This window comes from Scyliorhinus canicula, chromosome 12 (genome assembly GCF_902713615.1).
Source record: "Scyliorhinus canicula chromosome 12, sScyCan1.1, whole genome shotgun sequence".
NCBI lineage: Eukaryota > Metazoa > Chordata > Chondrichthyes > Carcharhiniformes > Scyliorhinidae > Scyliorhinus > Scyliorhinus canicula.
Genome location: NC_052157.1, coordinates 99,653,374 through 99,671,484, shown reverse-complemented (window position 1 = coordinate 99,671,484; position 18,111 = coordinate 99,653,374). Strand labels below are relative to the sequence as shown.

The following is an 18,111-nucleotide window of genomic DNA, read 5'->3' as shown; positions in this document are numbered from 1 at the left end:
TTCCCCTCCGCTGCCCCGCAAGACATGGGGGCTTGATCTTGCGGGGCGGTGGAGGGAAAAGAGTGCGTCTCTTAGAGACACCAGCCCGACGATTGGTGGGCACCGATCGCGGGCTAGACATCTGATGAGCACGCCCAAATGTGTTCGATCCTCCCTCCGCCCCCCACAGGCCCCACACTTACCGGTCGCGCGATGTTCACGCCAGCAGCGACCAGGTGTGTTTGGCGCCGGCGTGAACCGGTCGGGTTCAGCAAGCCGCTCGGTTCAGCAAGCCGCTCGGCCCATCCAGGCCGGAGAATCGGCAGTTGCCGTGAGAAACGGTGAGCGGCGATTCTCCGAGCGGCGTGTCGCAAAACGCGACACGCCATTTTGGAGGGGTGGGAGAATCGCGGGGGGGTGCTAGGGCGGCGTGTCGTGATTCGCCCGGCCCTCCCGCGTTTCTCCCACCCGGCGTGGGGAGCGGAGAATCATGCCCATGGTTTTAGATTCACAAGTTGGGGTTAATTTTGAAATCAAATCCCCGAGGAAGCAAAGGACATAAACAAAGCATTTCTAAAACTCGGGAACTGACAGAAAATGCACTGGCCTAGGTCACAAAGCACTATGGAAAAATCACAAACATACCTGGAACATCAATTAGTCTTTTGTAAACATTTAAAAAGGCTGCCTCTGCTTCTTTGCTTCTTTTACTTAGGGCATCGATCTGAAACGAACAACAAAAATTCTCATTAAAAGAAAAACATCACTCGTTCCTTAAAACCATAGATATTGGCAAAATTTTACAACATTAAAATTATTTTTAAAAATTGGTTGTAAATTCAATTTTGTAATCTCCACCAGCCCCACAACCTTCTGATATATCTGCCGTCCTTTAATTCTGGTTTCTGGCCCATTCCCGATTATAATTGCTCCACCATTGTTAGCTGCATCTTCAGTTGCCTAGACCTTAAGGTCTGGAATTGTCATACTTTGTTTTATAATGCTCCTATGAAGTAGCTTGGGGTGTTTCACCATGTTACAAGCATTATGTAAATTGATGTATTACAGAACCTCTGAGGTTCAAAGTTTCACAGGAAAGTATTAACTGTGTACATTCAAATCAATTGTTTCTTTTGAGCATTTAATACTTACACCCAAGTTCTGTTCCAGAACAACGAACGGAATTCTCCGCAACGGCCGATGCCGTCGTGAAACCCAGAGTGTTTCACGACGGCGTCGGAGGCCGCTCCCCCCCCCCCCCCCCGGGGGGGCTAGGAGCGGCGTTTCGTGAAAGTCGGCCGCCGGACCTTGACGCTGGCGTCAAGGCGGCACGCTGATAATGACGCGGCCGGCGGCGCCTTAGTGACGTCAGCCGTGCATGCGCAGGTTGGCCGGCAGCAACCCGCGCATGCGCGGTTGCAGTCTTCCCCTCCGCTGCCCCGCAAGGCGTGGCGGCTTGATCTTGCGAGGTGGCGGAGGGGAAAGTGGGCACCGATCGCGGGCCAGTCCCCTCCCGAGCACGGCCATGATGCTCGATCCCCTCTCCGCCCCCACAGGCCCCAAACTTACCTTTTGCGCTATGTTCACGCCAACAGTGCCCAGGTGTGGTTGCCGCCGGCGTGAACAGGTCGGGAATGGCAGGCCGCTCGGCCCATGCAGGCCGGAGCCGGCCTGCGGAGCGGAGAATCACGGCCAACATCAAAAGAGGTAGTTTAATTATTCCTTTAACGCTTACTTTCGCAGACCTTTCCTTTTTGATATTACCCGCATCCCCTTTTCCATGGCTCAGTACTTGCTTAAAAACTATTCATCATTAATGTCTCCAGAGTCCTAATGGAAGATGTTTAACCAGAATAATTGACTCTGCTTTTCTCTCTGTAGATGCTGTTTGGCTTGCTGAGTGTTTCCAGTATTTTCTGTTTCTTTCAAGATTGGGAACAGGATTATTGCTATTAGAAGATAGGAACAGGGTTTGGCCATTCAGTTCCTTAAGTTTAATCCACCATTCAATAGATCATTGCTGCTTTTGCCTCAACTCTATAGAATCATAAGAACGCCCTCCGAATCTGCACCGACCCTCAGAAGATGCACTCTACCTCGGCACATGCACCCACCGCTCTCCGTAACCCAGTAACCCCAGCTAAGGGGCAATTTAACATGGCCAATTCACCTAACCTGCACATCTCTGGACTGTGGGAGGAAATCCCGGAGGAGGAACCCACACAGACACGGGGAGCACGGGCAGCACAAATGGCTAGCACTGTGGCTCAACAGTGCAAGGGTCCAGGTTTGTTTCCCCGCTGGGTCACTGTGTGCAGAATCTGCACATTCTCCACTTGTCTGCATGGGTTTCCTCTGGGTGCTCCGGTTTGAAATGAAATGAAATGAAATGAAAATCGTTTATTGTCACAAGTAGCCTTCAATGAAGTTACTGTGAAAAGCCCCTAGTCGCCACATTCCGGCGCCTGTCCGGGGAGGCTGGTACGGGAATCGAACCGTGCTGCTGGCCTGTTTGAAAAGCCAGCGATTTAGCTGAGTGAGCTAAACCAGCCCCTGTTTCCTCCCATAGTCCAAAGACGAGCAGGTTAGGTGGATTGGCAAGACCCTTAGTGACCAAAAAGTTCAGGAGGGGTTATTGGGTTACGGGAATAAGGTGGACGTGAGGGCTCAAGTGGGTCGGTGCAGACCCGATGGGCCGAATGGCCTCCTTCTGCACTATATGTTCTATCTACCCACTTTTTCCGCCAAAATATACTTTATTCATAAAATATCTAAAAGGGCATTCCAAAATATTTCAAAATAGCCATTATTAAAAAATGCAATAAATATTCAACTTTTCTCCATTGATTACGTTGCACTCTGAGGTGTCTCAGTACACTGTTCCTTGACTAACAAAAATCTTTATTTCTTCCTCTTGAAAATTGAAATTGGCCCTCAGAAACCACATCTCTTTTGCCATGTATTAATTTCACAATACCCCTGCTTCAATAGCACATGGGCAAAAATAAAAATCACCTCACAAATGTGAAAATATCACTAGCCACAGGTGGGTTTCAGTAACATTAAGGAACAAGAACATCACGATTTGATTTGATTCATTATCACATGTATTAGTATACAGTGAAAAGCATTGTTTCTTGCATGCTGTACAAACAATGCATACCGTACATAGGGAATGAAGGAGAGACTGCAGAATATAATGTTACAGTTACAGCAAGGTGAAGAGAAAAGATCAACTTAATACGAGGTAGGTCCATTCAAAAGTCTGATGGCAGTAGAGATGAAGTTGTTCTCGAATCGGTTGGTATGTGACCTCAAACTTTTGTATCTTTTTCCTGACAGAAGGCGGAAGAGAGTATGTTCGGGGTACGTGGGGTCCTTAATTATGCTGGCTGCCTTTCTGAGGCAGCGGGAATTGTAGACAGTCGATGGATGGGAGGCTGGTTTGCGTGATGGATTGGACTACATTCACGACCTTTTGTAATTTCACAATATGAGATACTCATATGGGGCTGGTTTAGCTCACAAGGCTAAATCGCTGGCTTACCAAGCAGGCCAGCACCACGGTTCGATTCCCGTACCAGCCTCCCCGGACAGGCGCCGGAATGTGGCGACTAGGGGCTTTTCACAGTAACTTCATTGAAGCCTACTCGTGACAATAAGCGATTTTCATTTTTCATTTTCATTTCATATTGTGATTCCATTATCTGGTTATCGTCCAACAACAGTTATACAGCCACAAAGTATTAAACAGCTGTCACTGGCCACCCCAGCCCACCACATTTACTCACTTCTTAAGAAATTGTCATTAGCCATTTTTCTCTCTCTTCTCAAAATACGTCTTAACTGTTGTCTTTCCTGTTTTCCCAACATGACTAAAAATCATCCTTTCCACAATATCGGAAGCTAACAATCATCTCCAGGATCTACCAATCATGATACTCCACTCAAAGACCTCTATTCCCACACTGATAAAATTCCTGATAACACATGGAGCAACACTATTTCATGAAGAGAAACCTGCATCAGTCAAGCAAATGCCCCACCCATCAAGGTCCTTTCACTATTGTTTCATTTGTTCTCCCAATTATAACAGTGGTGTTTGAAATGATTACAACACAAAGCTGTGTGGTACGGTGGCCAACAGCCTGAATCTTAGGCCCAATATACAATTAGACACTTTAAATTAAGAATTGGACACTTTAAATTAAAGCCACAGTCAAACAGACCTGATGGGAATTCAAACAGACAGCTGGAGCAAGTCTGGGTCTGTTCTGTAAACAGGAGATCAGAAGATAATCTGCCCCATTCAAATTAATCGATTGTTGATGACTGCCCAGATGAAACCAGAATTTCTGGAAGCTAGATTTGCCGGCGTTACCTTATATGGGATAAAGTTACGTGGGGTCAATGCACGTGAGCATGGACCCGGGGGGGGGGGGGGGGTTCCTGAGGTCCTGCAGAATTGCAATCGACAACTCATTGGGTGTTGTAACTTCGGCCCAGTGACCGCTTTGGCTGAAGGCCAGAGAAATTATTGGAAGGGCATGAGGGGGATAAGAACAGACACGCGCGCGCGCCCCCCCCCCCCCCCCCCCCCCCCCGCCCCCCGCGAAGCCTCGACGCAGAGGCAACGGAGAAAACCCGAAGGAAAGCCAGACAATTGATGGAAGATCCACCTTTGCAGGTGAGAGCTTTGAGACAACGGGAGGCTCAGAGGATTGGACCCGCATCGCCATCAAATCCATCGGCACGGGTATTAATATATTTTGCATTTTATAGTTGAGATAATTTGGGAGAATAACTGTTTTGTTATGTTTAAAAATAAATTTGGGTTGAATTGTGAACCTGTGTTTGTCCTTTGTTCAACTCGCAAATAAGGGCACCTGGGTAAAATGTTTTACTAATTAGCTGGTCGAAGCGGATGATTTACAGACAACAGCTGACAAAAGAATGCATAATGGGCGGGATTCTCTGTTGGCCGACAGCGAAATCGGGGGGGTGCAATCAGGCGGTGAATAGCTCCCAACGCCAGAATCCCAGCAGGTGGCGTTTTGCCGACGAATCGCAATGCACCGCTCCTCGAAAATGGTGTCAATGTATCGCACGCCCGTTGAAACACTGTTCGCATATCATTAGTGGGCCCACCCGCAATCCTCAGAAAGAGAGAAAGACAGAGAAAGAGACACAGAGAGGAGAGAGAGAGACAGAGAGGAGAGAGAGAGACAGAGAGAGAGAGAGAGAGAGAACAAGCACCGGGGAGCTTCTGCCAGTGCTCGAGGGAGTAGGGGGTGGTGGCCAGGAGGTGGGCTGTGGGGTGGATGGGAAGGCAACACTATTACCGCAGCCAGCCATGCAGCTGTGCATGCCGCTGACAGCCCCCTTTAAACCTGGTGCCCTGGGTCGTATAGGTGTGCCTATTTCCCAATCTTTATAATTTTCATATCATAGCAGCTCAGACACCCATTTCTTGTTTCTAGCAGGAAACAAAAGATTTACCAAGCAGCTTTCTATTGAACTCAACAGTAACATACTAGTTAAGTGATCCAGAGACCTGGACTAAACATCTACAAACATGAGTCAAATCCCATCTCAGCAGCTGGGGTATTTAAATTCTGTTAATCAAATATAGTTTAAAATTAAAAGACTAGTATTGTGGGCAGCACGGTAGCATGGTGGTTAGCATAAATGCTTCACAGCTCCAGGGTCCCAGGTTCGATTCCCGGCTTGGGTCACTGTCTGTGCGGAGTCTGCACGTCCTCCCCGTGTGTGCGTGGGTTTCCTCCGGGTGCTCCGGTTTCCTCCCACAGTCCAAAGATGTGCGGGTTAGGTGGATTGGCCATGCTAAATTGCCTGTAGTGTCCTAATAGTAAGGTTAAGGGGGGGGGGGGGGAGTTGTTGGGTTACGGGTATAGGGTGGATAAGTGGGTTTGAGTAGGGTGATCATTGTTCGGCACAACATCGAGGGCCGAAGGGCCTGTTCTGTGCTGTACTGTTCTATGTTCTATTAGCTAATGACTATATATGTACCAAATTGTTGCACAAAACCGTCTGGTTCACTAAAGCCAGTCAAGAAAAGAAATCTGTTGCCCTTACTCAGTCTAGCCGGTCTGTGAAAACAGACCCATAGCCATGTGATTAACTCCAGCCTCTCTGAAAAGGCCTAGATAGCCACTCAGTTGTACCAAAACACACCACGCAGAATGCAGGTCAAGGAGACAGCTCATCATCTTGTTTAAGGGTAATACATGCCAATGATGTCCATATCTCATGAATGAGCTAAAAAAAAATCCCCTATTTTATGCCCCTCAAAGAACTTCGTCAGAATCCCCTTTGCTTAAGATTGCTACCGACAGATTTCTCCATGATTGAATATTACCACGTGCTTGCTTAGTCAACAGACAGCTCAGCAGTATCGAGGGCTAGAAATCTTTCTTTATACTTATTCCATACCATAGGTCAGCAGTAGGAATTACATTTTCCTCAGGTCAAACTGCTTTTCTTTAACTTCTGACTATCATGTATTAGCCCAAGAAAATAATCAGGTACAACTGCAAAAATAAAATAGCTGTATGCCTAAGTAGCAATTAAATGACTATCATGGGAGAATATATCACTTTTCTAATGGTCGCTGTATCTCTCTAATGGCTTTGTGAGCAAATATAGTGAGTCACACTGAGCCACATCTCAAATTTTACATGCACTGATGAAGCTATAAATGGAAACAGCATTACAGAACTATAGAGGGATATAGCCAGAGTTTCCAGTCCTGAGTGTTATCCGGGTAACTTTGTTGTAGGAGCATCCAGTTCAGATTGGGATCAGCTGAAATGACTTCACACTCACAGGTTCAAACTAATCACACCAGGGGCTGGTTTAGCTCACTGGGCTAAATCGCTGGCTTTTAAAGCAGACCAAGCAGGCCAGCAGCACAGTTCGATTCCCGTACCAGCCTCCCCGGACAGGCGCCGGAATGTGGCGACTAGGGGCTTTTCACAGTAACTTCATTGAAGCCTATTCGTGACAATAAGCGATTTTCATTTCACCTACTTTAGCAAGGGATTGGATGGACAATGGTGCATCCAAGCTCGGCCTTTTGGCTAAGATGAGTGTTAGGTCAGGTGTAATGCCTGGATCTGGTATGTCTCTCTTGTGGGGACCATGAATTGGATTCAATTTAAATTGGTTTTTGTAGCAGGCAAGGAGCTGGATTAGGGGTTTGCCCCTGTCCACAGTCTTGAGCTCTGGCTTTGTAACTCTTTAATTTAAAATAAAGATTTACTACAGTTTAGACAGAGCTAGAACAATGCTGAAATCTTTTTCACAAGTGACAACTGAAGCACTGTTAGCCAGGATAATAATAATAATCATCATCATTTATTGTCACAAGTAGGCTTCAACGAAGTTACTGTGAAAAGCCACTAGTCGCCATTCCGGCGCCTGCTCGGGGAGGCCGGTACGGGAATTGAACCCGCGCTGCTGGCATTGTTCTGCATTACATGCCAGCTGTTTAGCCCACTGTGCTAAACCAGCCCCAGGATGTTGTAATAATAATATTCTTTATGAGTGTCACAAGTAAGCTTACATTAACACTGCAATAAAGTTACTATGAAAATCCGCTAGACGCCACATTCCGGCGCCTGTTCGAGTACACTGAGGGAGAATTCAGAATGTTCAATTCACCTAAGAAGCGCATCTTTCAGGACTTGTGGGAGGAAACTGGAGCACCGGAGGAAGCCACACAGACACAGGGAGAATGTACACTGTCCGCACAGACAGTGAGCCAAGCGGGAATCGAACCAGAGACCCACGAATACTGATTAGAAAGAATGATGACCAAAGCTATATCCCTAGCCAAGTTGCCATGTAACAAAAGAATTTTAGATTTCACAGCTTTCCATAAAGCACCCAACTGCAACCTGAAAGAATTATTTACATTTTATTTAAAGAACTTAATGGGAAAAGTTTCAAGAATCTTTCAGACTTGAGGCTATAAAACTTTTTTAAGGACTTGCACTGAAGTTTAAAAGCAACCAGAAAAACTGACACTAATTGAAATTGCGCCCACTCAATCCTTTAATGGAGTCAACAAAATATTTTAAACTGCTCTGCGTGGGCTAGAATAAATGAACAAAAGACTCAGTTTGACGCAGTCACAGAACTGAATAACTCCCTGGTCTCAGAAGAAAATATCTCATCTCTCATACACAATGTAAAGGCCTCAAAGTAATTCCAAGCACATTTGTTTCAGATAAGTAAACATTTAATCATTAAGTAATGAAGGACAACATTTAACTTGAAAATCATTAATTGTAGGATTCTGCCTTAAGACAGAAAATGTTCAACCAGACAAAAGTAAAATGTTAATTCCAGAATTCAAATATACAAGTCCTGCCCCTGCATTCCATGAAACTAAACCACAAACATCTTGAATAAAAATCGAATCACTCAACCCTTACAAACAAGACTGCAGAGATTTCTCCCTGTAAGCACATCCACCCCCAACTCAGAAGAGGCATTAAGACTTGAAACATGCTCATACTCTAATATTATTAACATTGTTTTTCCACCATAACTATATTAACATTTCTCATGCTGTGCAGCTGAAATATACTGCTCAAAAAAGATTTTAGTGGCTGACAGCTGTAACTCATTGTTTAGGCCACAGTTAAACCATTGAGACCAATTTTGGGCATCTACAATGCAGAGGAAATGCACTAAGAGTATATCAGGATTGAGGCACATTAGTTATCAGGTATATCTATCAGGCCTATACTCTCTAGAGTTTAGAAGAATGAGGGGAGATCAAATTGAGGTATACAAGATGATAAAAAGGTATGGATAAAGTAGACATGGAGCTGATGCTTCCTCTTGTGGGGCATTCTAGAACAATAGGTCATAGTCTTAGGATAAGAGGTAGCAATTTCAAACAAAGTTGAGGAGAAACTACTTCTCCCAAAGGGTTGTGAATCTGCGGAATTCGCTGGGTCAGTGAGTAAATTTAAGGAGGAGTTACAGATTTTCATTTGGTAATGGATTGAAGGGTTATGGAGATCGGGCAGGATGGTGGAGTTAACGCCAGGATAAGATCAGCCATGATTGAATGGCAGAGCAGACTCCATGGGCCAAAGGTCCTAATTCTACTCCCATATCTCATGAACTTACAACTTAAGAATAGAAATGGAGGTCAGAACAAGAGTTATGGGCTGTAAAAAGAGAACTAGGTTTTGAAATGAATAGACGTTCAAAAGAACACTGAGGAGGAAGCTAAGCCATGGAGAGGGATGGAAGTGATACTTGAGAAAAGGTGAATTAAGGAGAACAGGGATTTTAGAAATGATGATGGGCAGCAAGGTAATGGCTGCTCATCTGAGTGTCGTGTGGTGTAAAACAGTGCCGTTAATATTACTCATGGCAATGTAGTTTTTATGGGGGGGAAAGCTGAAGGAATGAAAAATATGAAGAGCATATCCTCTAAAAATGTGCTGTTTTTCTTAAAATTTGATAGTTGAACAATATTTTCTTTGCATCTTTTACCCTGATGTCCTGCAAAAGGGTGCCACACGAACATAAAAAATAGAAGCAGAAGTAGGTCATTGATCTCCTTGAGCCTGATCCGCCATTCAACAAGATCATGGCTAATCTGTTGTGTTTCTAATTCCACATTCCCATCTACCTCCAATAACCATTCATTCCTTCGCCAACAAGAATCTCTCAACCTCTGCCTTAAAAACAATTCACTGATCCCGCCTCCAGCACTTTCTGAGGCAGGGTTCCAAAGTCCCACAACTCTCAGAAAATATTTCTTTATTTGTGTCCCAAAAGGGCGAGCCCTAATTTTACAACAATGCCAGTTCTGGACTCACACACAAAGGAAAGGATCATTTCCACATCAACTTTGTTGAGATCATTCAGAAACTTATATACTTCAACCTAGTCAACAATATTCTTCTAAACTCCAGCAGAAACAAACCCAGACTGTCCAAGCTTTCTTCATAAACTCATTCCAGGTATCAATCTAGTAAACCTCCTGCAAACCCCCTTCAATGCATTTACATCCTTCCTTAAAAAAAGAGACCAAAACTGCAAACACTATTCGTTATGTGGCCTCACCAAAGCCCTGTATAATTGGAGCATAACACCCACACTTTTATAAGAACAGAGGATGCTGGAAAAACTCAGCAGGTCTAGCAGCATCTGTAAGGAGAGAAAACAGAGTTAACATTTCAAGTCCTTTTGGCTCTTCATCAGAACTGAAGAGAGGGAGAATGTGGTAAACATTAGAGCGTAGTTGTGTGAGATATTGCAACAAATTATATCAACTTTAAAAACAAAAGGCAGATAGATGACCCGGTGTGGGAGGGGTGTTGCACTGAGGCAATAAATATATGGGATATTTGAAAAAAAGGGCTCAAGATGGAGGAGAAAGGCCACAATTTAAAGCTGCCGAACTCAACGTCGAGTCCCTTCGGCTGCTCCAGCCGGGCTTCACTGGAGCAGGCCAAGAACAAACATGTGGGCATGAGAGCAAGGTGATGAATCGTCCCTTCCCCACACCAGGTCATTTGTTCTTTAAGTTGCTCCTTTTTGTTGCAATCTTTCCCAGCTGCACTTTGATATCTAACACATCTCCCTCTCTTCAGTTCTGATGAAGAGCCAAAAGGACTCAAAGTTAAATGTTTTCTCCCCTTACAGATGTTGCCAGACAATCTGAGTATTCCCAGCATTCTCTGTTGTTGTTTCAGATTCCAGCATCCACAGTATTTTGCTCATTTCTTCAATTCATCTCATAATAAAGGACGGCATTCCATTAGCCATTTTAATTATTTGCTGTACCTGCAAACTAATGTTTTGTTACTCATGCACTAGAACTCCTATTGTCCTCAGCATTTTAGAATTCTGCAGCCATTCTCCGTAATACTTTTTCGCCTTCTTGCCTAAGTGAACAATTTCACAACTTCCCACATTATACTCCATCTGCCAGATTTTTGTCAACTTACTCAAGCTAATTATATCCATCTGCAATCTCCTTTGTATCCTATTCACAACTCACACTCTTACCTATCTTTGTAATCTACTAATTTACCTACTGTGCCTTCACTCCCCTCACCTAGTCATTAATATAAATTCTATAAGGTTGACGCCCCAGCACAGACTCCTGCGAGACTCCACTCGTCAGATCCTGCAAATCAGGAAAAGACCCATTTATGTATACTCTGTTTTCTGCCTGCCAGCCAATCTTCTATGCAGGTTAATGTACAGGTTGTCCTGTACATGATAAACATTGATGTTTCATAATAACTTTTGATATAGCACCTAATCAAATTCCTTCTAGAAATCCAAGGACAGTATGTCAACCATCTACCTTTTGTCAACAGCATATGTTACTCCTTCAAAGAACTCTAATAAATTGGTTAAACATGATTTCCCTTTTACAAAACCATGCTGACGCTTCTTGATTACCTCGAGTTTCTGAGTGCCCAGCTATAACCTCCTTAATGAATGATTGATATTAATACCTTCCCACGACAGATTTTAAGCTAACTGGCATATAGATTCCTGTCTTCCTCCTTTCTTGAATAGAGGGGTTCTATTTTCTACTTTCCAGTTTGTTGGAACGTTTTGAGAATCCAGCAAATTTTAGAAAATCAACACCCAACACATCTACTACCTCATTTGCCACCTTTTTTAACATGTTAGGATGAAGTCCATCAGGACCTGGAGACTTGTCAGTCCTCAGCTCCATCAGTTTGCTCAGTACCACAACCCTACTGACTGCAATTGCACAGAGTTCCTCTCTCCCTTCCACCGCCTGATTTACTGCTTGAATATTTTTCATTTTCTATAACAAAGATAGAAACAAAATATTTGTTCATCTTCTAATTCCCTATTATCTACTATTAACTCCCCATTGTCACTCTCTAGAGAATTAACACTCATTTTCCTTACTTTTTTGCCATTTTAAATACATAGAAACTCTTGCTATTTTTTTTACATTTTTAACTAGCTTCCTCTCAAATTCTAATTTCTTTCTCCTGATTAACCTTTTAGTCATGCTGTTTCTCTTTATATTCTGACCAGCCACTAATTTTTGTGCAATTATGTTTTTTCCTCAAGTTTGATGTTTTCTTTAACTTTAATTAATCACAGATGATGGGTCCATCCCTTAAGAGCTTTTCTTTCGATTAAAAATATACTTATTCTGAAATATCACCTTAAACGTCTGCCACTGTTTCTCTAGCCGAGTATCCCAGTTCAATTCAGCGAGCTCAGCTTTCAGGCCCACAATGTTGTCCTTATTTAAGTTCAAAATATTTGTCTTAAACCTACTCTTTTCCCTTTGAAACGAGATATCAAATTCAATCATACTGTGGTCACTGCTACCTAGGGATGCCTTCACACTGAGGTCATTAATTAATCCTGTCACATTACACAAACCAAGTCTAATATAACCTGTTCTCTGGTTAGTTCCAGAACATGCTGCTCTAAGAAACTACCCCAAAAGCATTCTATGAATTCCTCAATCTGATTTCCCCAGTTTATATGTCAATTAAAGTCACCTGTGATTTATACCGTTTCTTTATCACAAGCACTTAATATTTCTTCTTGTATACCGAGTTTTATATTGCGGTTACTGTTACGGGACATGTTGACCAATCGTCCGGTGTCCCCCCCCCCCCCGAGTGACTTCTTTACCCTACTATTCCTCATCTCCTTCAAACCGATTCTGCATCCTGACCCGAGGGGCTGGTTTAACACAGTGGGTTAAACAGCTGGCTTGTAATGCAGAACTAGACCAGCAGCATGGGTTCAATTCCCGTATCGGCCTCCCCGAACATGCGCCGGAATGTGGCGACTGGGGGCTTTTCACAGTAACTTAATTGAAGCCTACTTGTGACAATAAGCAATTATTATGTTATTATCTCCTGAAGCAAGGTAATCTCTAACTACTGCACCAATGCTGTCCTTAATTAACAGTGCTACCCCCTACCTACTCTCCTATTCTTCATGAATGTCATAGACGGTTCAATACTCTGGACCCAATTCTTGTCCTCCTGCAGTCACATCTCCGTAATTACTATCAGATCATATTTATTTCCTTCAAAGGGTACTGTCAATTCACTTATTTTATAATGAATGCTATGTGCATTCAGATACAGAGCCTTTAGTTTCCTCTTTTATTATCTTTGTAACAACTAGTCTCGACTGTTGGTGTACTCTTAGGTTTTATCTCACTGTCCCTTCCTGCCATACTCGGACCCTCATTTTCCATGTTACTATTTTGCTCACCTGCTTTCACTTTACCCCTTGATTTGCAAAATCTACCCAAGCTTGAAACCTCACCCCTTGTTTAGTTTATAGCCCTCTTTCCTTGCCTAGTTACACAGTCCACTAGAACACTGGTCCAGCACGGTTCAGGTGTAGATCTTCCCAACCTTATAGATTCCTCACTTTCCCCAGTACAGATACCAGTGCCCCACGAACCGGAACCCACATCTTCCAAACCAGTCTTTAAGGAACACATTCATTTCTCTAATCTTATTTGTCCTATGACAATTTCCACTTGGCTCAGGTAATAAACCTTTGAGGTTCTGCTTCTTAATACAACATAGAACATAGAAAAATACAGCACAGAACAGGCCCTTCGGCCCACGATGTTGTGCCGAACTTTTGTCCTAGATTAAGAACAAATTAATCTACACCCCATCATTCTACCGTAATCCATGTACCTATCCAATAGCCGCTTGAAGGTCCCTAATGTTTCCAACTCAACTACTCCACATGCAGTGCATTCCATGCCCCCACTACTCTCTTGGTAAAGAACCTACCTCTGACATCCCCCCTATATCTTCCACCATTCACCTTAAATTTATGTCCCCTTGTAATGGTTTGTTCTACCCGGAGATAAAGTCTCTTAATGTGGTGTCTAGCTCCTCATATCGACTATGCAGAACCTCCCCCCTCTTCCTGTCAATGTCGGTGGTACCTGCACGGACGTTGACAACTAAATCCTCCCCCCTCGCACTGTAAGTTCCTCTCCAGCCCTGGCCAAATGTCCTGAACCCTAGCACCGGGTGGGCAATACAACCCTATGGACTTCCACTCCATGCTTCAGAGAACAGTGTTAATCGCTCTCACTATACTGTCCCCTTCTGCTACTACCTTCCTATGTGCCCCCCCGCCTTGAATAACTTCATACACCACGCTGTCATGGTCAGTCAGTCAGCTCATCCATCCTGCAACACCCACGCTCATCCAAACAAGTTGATAGAACCTCAAACCTGCTCGATAATTGCAGAGAATGACACCCTTACCTGTCTCAGCTGCAGTCACATCTTCCTGCCCCTGATCACCTTCCAAATCAGAAAGCCCTTTAAAAAGGGATGTGACCGCCTCCTAACACAATGGATCCGGGTAACATTTCCCCTCCCTGATGTGCCATGGTATATGCAGATTCGCCTCTAGTTCAATGACCCTGAGCCAACGCCCCTCAGAGCACACTTGCTGCTAACATGTTTGCCCTGGTACACTGGTACCAAGGAACTCCCACATACTGCAGCCATGACATGTTCTAATAACTTAATGATTTTATTCAACTATTTATTTACCTTATGTATCAGTCTTACCACAAATTCCTGTACTATTTCAAACCTTAGGACCAGAGCAGACCTTAACCACTCACCAGATACGTATCAGATGCTCACAAAACAGAAAGCTTCTTCTTTTCAGCAGAGCAAGAACCAATCCCAAATGGTGAAAAAGTTAGGAAAAGCACAGGTGCAGCTCCCTCCTCGCCAAACTGCCAGTGCTCCATTGAGGTCACATTCCAGTCACGCATGATACATTTAAATTTGTTACATCCATGATACCACCAGTTTCACACTTTGTGACTCTTAAACCGTGCAAAATGGAACAGATTTAGAACAGATCCAGGAGCTCAAAACTGGGCATCCATTAGGTGGTGTTGGCCATCAGTCGTAGCAAAATTGTATTCCACCAGAATCTGTAACCTCATGGCCTAACCTATCCCCACTCTACCATAAGCCAGGGGATCAATCTTGCTTGAATGGAGAGTGCAGGAGGGCATGCCAGGAGCAACACCAGGCATACCTAAAAATTAGGTATCAACCTGGTGATATTACAACACAGGACGACTTGCACACCTTCAGCAGAAGCAGCATGCGATGCAGCTAAACAATACCACAACCAACAGGTCAGTTCAAAGCTCTGGAGTCCTGCCATGTTCAGTTTATGAATGGTGGTGGACAATTAAACAACTCACTGGAGTTGGCATTTCCATAAATATCTCTCCTCAATTATAGCGGAGCCCAGCACATCAGTGCAAAAGATAAGGATGAGACATTTGAGCAATCTTCATCCAGTAGTTCCAAGTGGATGATCCATCTCAGCCTACTCCTGAGGTCCCCACATCACAGCCAATTTGATTCAGCCCGCGTGATATCAAGGAACGCCTAAAGCATTGGATACTTCAACGGCTATGGGCCCTGATAATATTCCGACAATAGTACTAAAGACTGGTGCTCCCAAACTTGCCTTTCCGCTGTTCTAGTACAGCCTAAACACTGGCATCTATCTAGCAAAGTTTGAAATTGCCCTAGTGTCCCCAAAAAAAAAGAACTAGGAGCAGATCTAATCATCAAGCCCTTTGAGCCTGCTTCGCCATTCAATGAGATCATGGCTAATCTTTTGTGGACTCAGCTCCACTTTCCCCCCAAAAACCATAACCCTTCATTCTTCAAATAACTATCTATCTTCACCTTGAAAACATTTAATGAAGGAGCCTCAACTGCTTCACTGGGCAGGGAATTCCATAGATTCGCAACCCTTTGGGTGAAGAAGTTTCTCCTAAACTCAGTCCTAAATCTACTTCCCCTTATTTTTGAGGCTGCTTATTTCACCTGCCAGTGGAAACAACCTGCCCGTATCTATCCTATCTATTCCCTTCATAATTTTATATGTTTCTATCAGATCCTCCCCTAACCCGCATCCTTCTAAATTCCAACGAGTACAGTCTCAGTCTACTCAACCTCTCCTCGTAATTCAACCTGTTCACAAAGAGCAGGAAAAATCCAATTACCGTGCCATCAGTCTACTTCTGATCGTCATCAAAGTGATAGAACATAGAACAGTACAGCACAGAACAGGCCCTTCGGCCCTCAATGTTGTGCCGAATGATGGAAGAGGTCCCCAGAAAATTGATACTTACTCAGGTAGAACCTGCTTACTGACTTCATTACAGCTTTGGTCCACACATGGACAGAAGAGTTGAATTCCAGGGGTGAGGTGAGACTGATTGCACTTAACATTGGGGCTGCATTTGACTAAGTGTGGCATCAAAGAGACAGGATCTACTCCCATTTGGAAGCAAATGGACGTATTAGTGAGAGGCAGCATGGTTTTGTGAAGGGGAGGTCGCGTCTCACTAACTTGATAGTTTTTCGAAGAGGTCACAAAGATGATTCATGCAGGTAGGGCAGTGGATGTTGTCTATATGGACTTCAGTAAGGCCTTTGACAAGGTCCCTCATGGTAGACTGGTACAAAAGGAGAAGTCACATGGGATCAGGGGTGAGCTGGCAAGGTGGATACAGAACTGGTTAGGTCAAAGAAGGCAGAAAGTAGCAATGGAAGGGTGCTTTTCTAATTGGAGGGCTGTGACTAGTGGTGTTCCGCAGGGGTCAGTGCTGGGACCTTTGCTGTTTGTAGTATATATAAATGATTTGGAGGAAAATGTAACTGGTCTGATTAGTAAGTTTGCAGACGACACAAAGGTTGGTGGAATTGCGGATACCGATGAGGACTATCAGAGGATACGGCAGGATTTAGATCGTTTGGAGACTTGGACGGAGAGATGGCAGATGGAGTTTAATCTGGACAAATGTGAGGTAATGCATTTTGGAAGGTCTAATGCAGGTAGGGAATATACAGTGAATGGTAGAACCCTCAAGATTATTGAAAGTCAGAGAGATCTACGTGTACAGGTCCACATGTCACTGAAAGGGGCAACATGGGTGGAGAAGGTAGTCAAGAAGGCATACGACATGCTTGCCTTCATTGGCTGGGGCATTGAGTATAAAAATTGGCAAGTCATGTTGCAGCTGTATAGAACCTTAGTTAGGCCACACTTGGAGTATAGTGTTCAATTCTGGTTGCCACACTACCAGAAGGATGTGGAGGCTTTAGAGTGTGTGCAGAAGAGATTTACCAGGATGTTGCCTGGTATGGAGGGCATTAGCTATCAGGAGCGGTTGAATAAACTGGTTTTTTTCTCACTGGAATGATGGAGGTTGAGGGGCGACCTGATAGAGGTCTACAAAATTATATGGGGCATAGACAGAGTGGATAGTCAGAGACTTTTTCCCAGGGTAGAGGGGTCAATTACTAGGGGACATAGGTTTAAGGTGCGAGGGGCAAGGTTTAGAGGAGTTGTACGAGGCAAGTTTTTTTACACCGAGGGTAGTGGGTGCCTGGAACTCGCTGCCGGAGGTGGTGGTGGAAGTAAGGACGATAGTGACATTACGGCGCATCTTGACAAATACATGAATAAGATGGGAATAGAGGGATACGGACGGGCAACATGGTCGGCACAGGCTTGGAGGACCGAAGGGCCTGTTCCTGTGCTGTACTTTTCTTTGTTCTTGGCTCTTATCTCCATTGAGGTAGTAGTTGAAGCTGGTACGATAGTGACATTTAAGGGGCGTCTTGACAAATACGTGAATAGGATGGGAATAATGGGGTAGGGACCCCGGATGTGTAGAAGGTTTTAGATTAGACGGGCAGCATGGTCGGCGCAGGCTTGGAGGGTCAAAGGCCTTGTTCCTGTGCTGAACTTTTCTTTGTTCTTTCTTTGTCTACATGTAGATGGACATGTATTTACAGTAAATATCATTAAGTAGGCACTAGGAACGCTCGGTGTTCACATGTTCCAAGTTAATGACATGTTCAATGGCCGAGCAAACTCTAGCTGGGGAAGGGTGGGGGAAAATACTGGCATAATGACATAGTCGTTAGCACTGTTGCTTCACAGCTCCAGGGTCCCGGGTTTGATTCCCGGCTGCACGTTCTCCTTTTGTCTGCAGGGGTTTCTGGGTGCTCCTGTTTCCTCCCACAA

General features: G+C 44.3%; 1 protein-coding gene across 7 annotated transcripts in view; it reads right to left on the bottom strand.

Annotated features, from left to right (window-relative positions):
- Positions 1-18,111, bottom strand: part of LOC119974568 (protein CASP-like) — a 794,954-nt gene that overhangs the window by 430,784 nt on the left and 346,059 nt on the right. For all 7 annotated transcript variants that reach the window (XM_038813568.1, XM_038813572.1, XM_038813571.1 and 4 more), the window contains exon 4: positions 625-703. In XM_038813568.1, the coding sequence (XP_038669496.1) occupies positions 625-703 (79 nt within the window). The remainder of the gene's footprint in view (positions 1-624; positions 704-18,111) is intronic.